Genomic DNA, 4082 nt, shown 5'->3' on the forward strand with positions numbered 1-4082 from the left:
GTCTTTGTTTTCTTCCTAATAAAACATGATCCCACTGGGGGAACAATCCAAAATGACTGTAACCAGGTGGAACAACACATTGTCGAATTTAGTAGAAGAACTTTTGGAAATGAAACTCTGACTTAATAATCAAGCAAAAATGGGAATTCATGTCAGTACATTCAGGATTTATTTTGTGGAAAAAAGTTTACAATATATTTAGATCAACATTGTTTTTCACAGTAACAACTGAAAACACAACTGCAAAATAAGAGAACACAGTAACACATAATTACATGTTGAAATAAAGAAATACAACTTCCATAGATTGCCTTTTTATGTTGAGGTCTTTAACTGTCTATTGATAATGATGATAAGATCTATATGACGTTCTGTATGTAAATATCGCCTTTCACATCCAGTGTTCACTGACTTGGCCCGTCCTCAGCGGGGTTCTCCTTCCACATGGGTTCCAGGATGTGATCTGGAACCTTCTCCATGGCAGTCTGAGAACATGGCGGGACAACAATCATTTGTTACATATATTTAAGCCACTTGACTGCACAAGCAGATAAAGCAGGCTGGGCTGATGTAGGACTGACTCTTACCTTTGTCACCTCCATGGCTAAACCTTCAGGGAGGTTCCTCTGGACATATTCAAGGAACACCTGTGCTGTGGAGCCCGTTAAATGAGACAGCTACAAAACAAGAAAACAAACATCTTAGATACATGATTTCACCATTACTAACAATTGTAAAGCTAAATTATAACCAGTATGAGCACTATAGTTTCAAATCAGAGTCATGTCTGTTTACGTTATAATATTTCCATAAACCCTTAAGAACTGTGTTTTTTTTGCCATTGAGACCAGAATTGTATTTCTGGGAACATTTTGCCACATTTTGAATTAAGATTTTTTTTTATTTCAGTTCACTTCGAGACGCAAGCTAGAGTCATATCTTTTACTACACACAGGAGGTGAGTGTAAAATGGGTGATTCAGAGGGTTTTAAATATGAATGATTTAACAATTTTCTAAAACATATAATTGAATGTTTCAGATGCCATAATAGCATAAACAGAAGCTAATAAATTGCAAGTGAGAAAAGTAAAAAGTGTCGATTTGTTGCACTTTGTAAATTACAAAGCACTTTGTAAATTACAAAGTGCAAATATAAACTGCGGGTAATGATAATGTGTTTTCATGCGTAAAGTAACAAGTCCATGTAGTCTTGATACTTAAATTGAACATGTTTCGTGCATAATATTAAGTAACCACACTTATCACCTCAATGCAGCGATAGTGAGTCCTCATCTCATACTGGACCCTGTGTTTTTTGAAGATGTGAACTGACTTCAGGACTGTGAGCCTCTCCATGTCCTTAGGAGGTTCATAACTGTAGAGAGAAAAAAAGATCACCAAAGTAGTCAGTGATGAAAAAGGTTTCCTAACATAGTGGCTAAAAGTGCTTCTGTATTGTAAGGCAGCTTGACTCCGATAGTACTCACACTTTGTTGATGTTGATGCCCAGCTCTTTGGCTGCCATCGTGGTAAAGAACTCATAGCTGTCCAACACGGCCTGGTCATGTCCTTTGACCAGTAGTGACACCCTCTGCAACAGTGTGTCTGGCTCCTCTGTCACTGTGATCTGCAAGGAAACAAAAGGAAGCAAATACCTGAGCATTAGTTTGTATTTTCTTTTTTTTTTTTGGCTGTTAAAAAGGCATTCTGAGAACAATAAAGAACCCTATGGATAACTCACTAATGAGGGTGCTGATAAAAACACCGTTCCTGTGTGGAAGGAAGAGCTGGATATCACTGGGAGATGAGACCTGCAGAGACACAGCAGTGAATCATTTGTTGCAAATGAACACCCTTTATAAAGAGGAAAAGTAAAGTTCTGCACAAATTAGTCACATATTGTTATTGGGAACATTTGGAATCATTTTCTGCAAGTCAAAATGTCAAACAGATGTGGGCTGAAATGATTATGAATTTAATACATTAAGTGACTCAAAGAGTGAGAGAAGTGCACATTTTATTGATCCATTTATTGTTCATTCATGTAAGCAAAAATGTAAAACATTCGCTGAATATGGAATCTAGATGGCCTACAGGTTGGTGACTTATTCCGTTTTAAGACAATACTTGCAAGTATTTTCAAACATGAAAATAAATATTAGTTCTTTAAAAGTCTCATATCTGCTTTACAAAAATACATGCCATTTTTTGGACCTGATTAATTTCTATATATATTTTATTAAGTTAAATTATATAGTATTATATATTATTAAGTTAATTTAAAGATCCAATATCAAAAATGTTGTGGCAATCAAGTGCGTTGGTGTTTATTACTGTTATCAGTGAAGAAGAATAAACTGGCCTACCTGATGATATTACATTTCCTGTGAGCTGAACAAGCGAACACAGCTCTCGGCCCCTGTGAATAAATGTACATTAATACAGATTTAGAAATGACATTTACTGTCCTAACATCGTGCTACAACAGCCTACAGCCATCGAAAAAGTGTTATTTCCTTATCGGTACGTTACATTTCTCCTAACTTAAACTGTCACTACTTTGGCAAATCGTTTGTAGAAGTTGTACAACATAAAACATAATGAGAGTTACCTTACCAAATGTGAGAAACCACTAAATATCCTTGCCAAAGAACAAAATTCTCGCCTGAAAGACACGGAGGCCGCCATGTTTTTGGGGACAGTGAAACTCAAGGAAAATTGTAAGTCCAGTGCTGCCCTCATGTGTACTGGAGGTTAAACAACTAATGCACTTCATCTTCCACCTACGAGAAGACCATATCACAGCAAGAGCTTTATCAATATCATAATATTAAACTGATTAGAATATTTATGCACTTTTCGAAAAGAATAGAATAGATGTTTATTGCCATTTGCACAGGTACAGGACAGTACAGGTACATTGGAATTCTTGTGCGTTTCTCCCTGAGTCAGCTTCTACAAAAAAAAAAAGTTAAAATTATATATAAAATAGAATAGCATTATAAGAAAAAAAGAGTAGAAAAGTACAACAAAAAGTAAAAGTAAAAATAAACAAGTTGTCGTAACAGCTAAGTGATTTAAAATAAACTGTACAGAAGTTATACACTGTATTAAAGCAAAGATATAATACAAAAAAATAAAAAAGGGGAACACTGTACAATGAAATGAAAATATAAATATGTTTACATGTCTCTAACTTTCTACATCTCTTATTGCACCTGAGGTTATTGCACACATATTTTCACATTATGTAATTGCACTGTTTTTTTGTTTTTAAGGTTAATAAATAATAATAATAAAAAATAAAACTTTTATATCATATCAAACAATGATGGCAAAATAACTTACACAGTATCATTTTTTTTGTTGCTTGAAATTAAATCTATTTTTCGTTTTAATAAATAAATCACAATATTAAAAAAAAAAAATAGGGGATTATTTAAAGGTTGTCAATGTGCAAATTGACAGCCTTTACTTTGCTGCATTACTACCCTTTTTTGGATTACACATATTTACTTTGAAGCAGCTTTACACCGAGGACCGCACTTACTAGTATTCATTTAGTGATGCCTTAATGCCACAGACTTATGCGGGACGAGATCTGACAGAAGTATAAATAAATAAATGTGGAAATAAATACGTGTATAAATAAACAAATGTGGAAATAAATAAATGTAGAAATAAATTTAAGACATTTAATTATTTAAGTCCCATTTATTTACCAGTTTTTATTTATTTATTCACGCATTTAATTATTTATTTATTCATTATTTTATTTATTTATTCCAGTATTTATTTATAAATTTATTTATTTATTTATACTTTTTGTCAGATCTCGTCCTCCACATGACTTGTTTATAACAGTATTATTATTATTATTTACATGCTGTTGCATCTGGACAGTAAGCACTGGATGCCAGACCTGTGGTAACAAGTCATTGTTTGCAGTATGCCACTGAAAGACCACAGGCCTTTGTTCCTTATTCACAAGAAGAAGTTTAAACGTCATTTTTTATTGATGTGAACTGAGGTAATTTAATTGGTCTGAATCACGTGTGTGTGTCACGTGACGCAGCTGTCG

The 4082-nt window shown here is 33.7% G+C and overlaps 1 protein-coding gene across 1 annotated transcript; it reads right to left on the reverse strand.

Annotated features, from left to right (window-relative positions):
* Positions 1-146: 146 nt before the first annotated feature.
* Positions 147-2745, reverse strand: mrps10 (mitochondrial ribosomal protein S10). The gene is made up of 7 exons (XM_020632879.3): positions 2618-2745; positions 2368-2420; positions 1743-1812; positions 1489-1628; positions 1268-1376; positions 588-677; positions 147-485 (listed from the first exon to the last, which is right to left on the reverse strand). The coding sequence occupies exons 1-7, from the start codon at positions 2741-2743 to the stop codon at positions 405-407; spliced, it is 669 nt and encodes a 222-aa protein (XP_020488535.2). The 5' UTR covers positions 2744-2745; the 3' UTR covers positions 147-404.
* Positions 2746-4082: the final 1337 nt, after the last annotated feature.

Source organism: Labrus bergylta, chromosome 15 (assembly GCF_963930695.1).
Source record: "Labrus bergylta chromosome 15, fLabBer1.1, whole genome shotgun sequence".
In the NCBI taxonomy this organism is placed as follows: domain Eukaryota; kingdom Metazoa; phylum Chordata; class Actinopteri; order Labriformes; family Labridae; genus Labrus; species Labrus bergylta.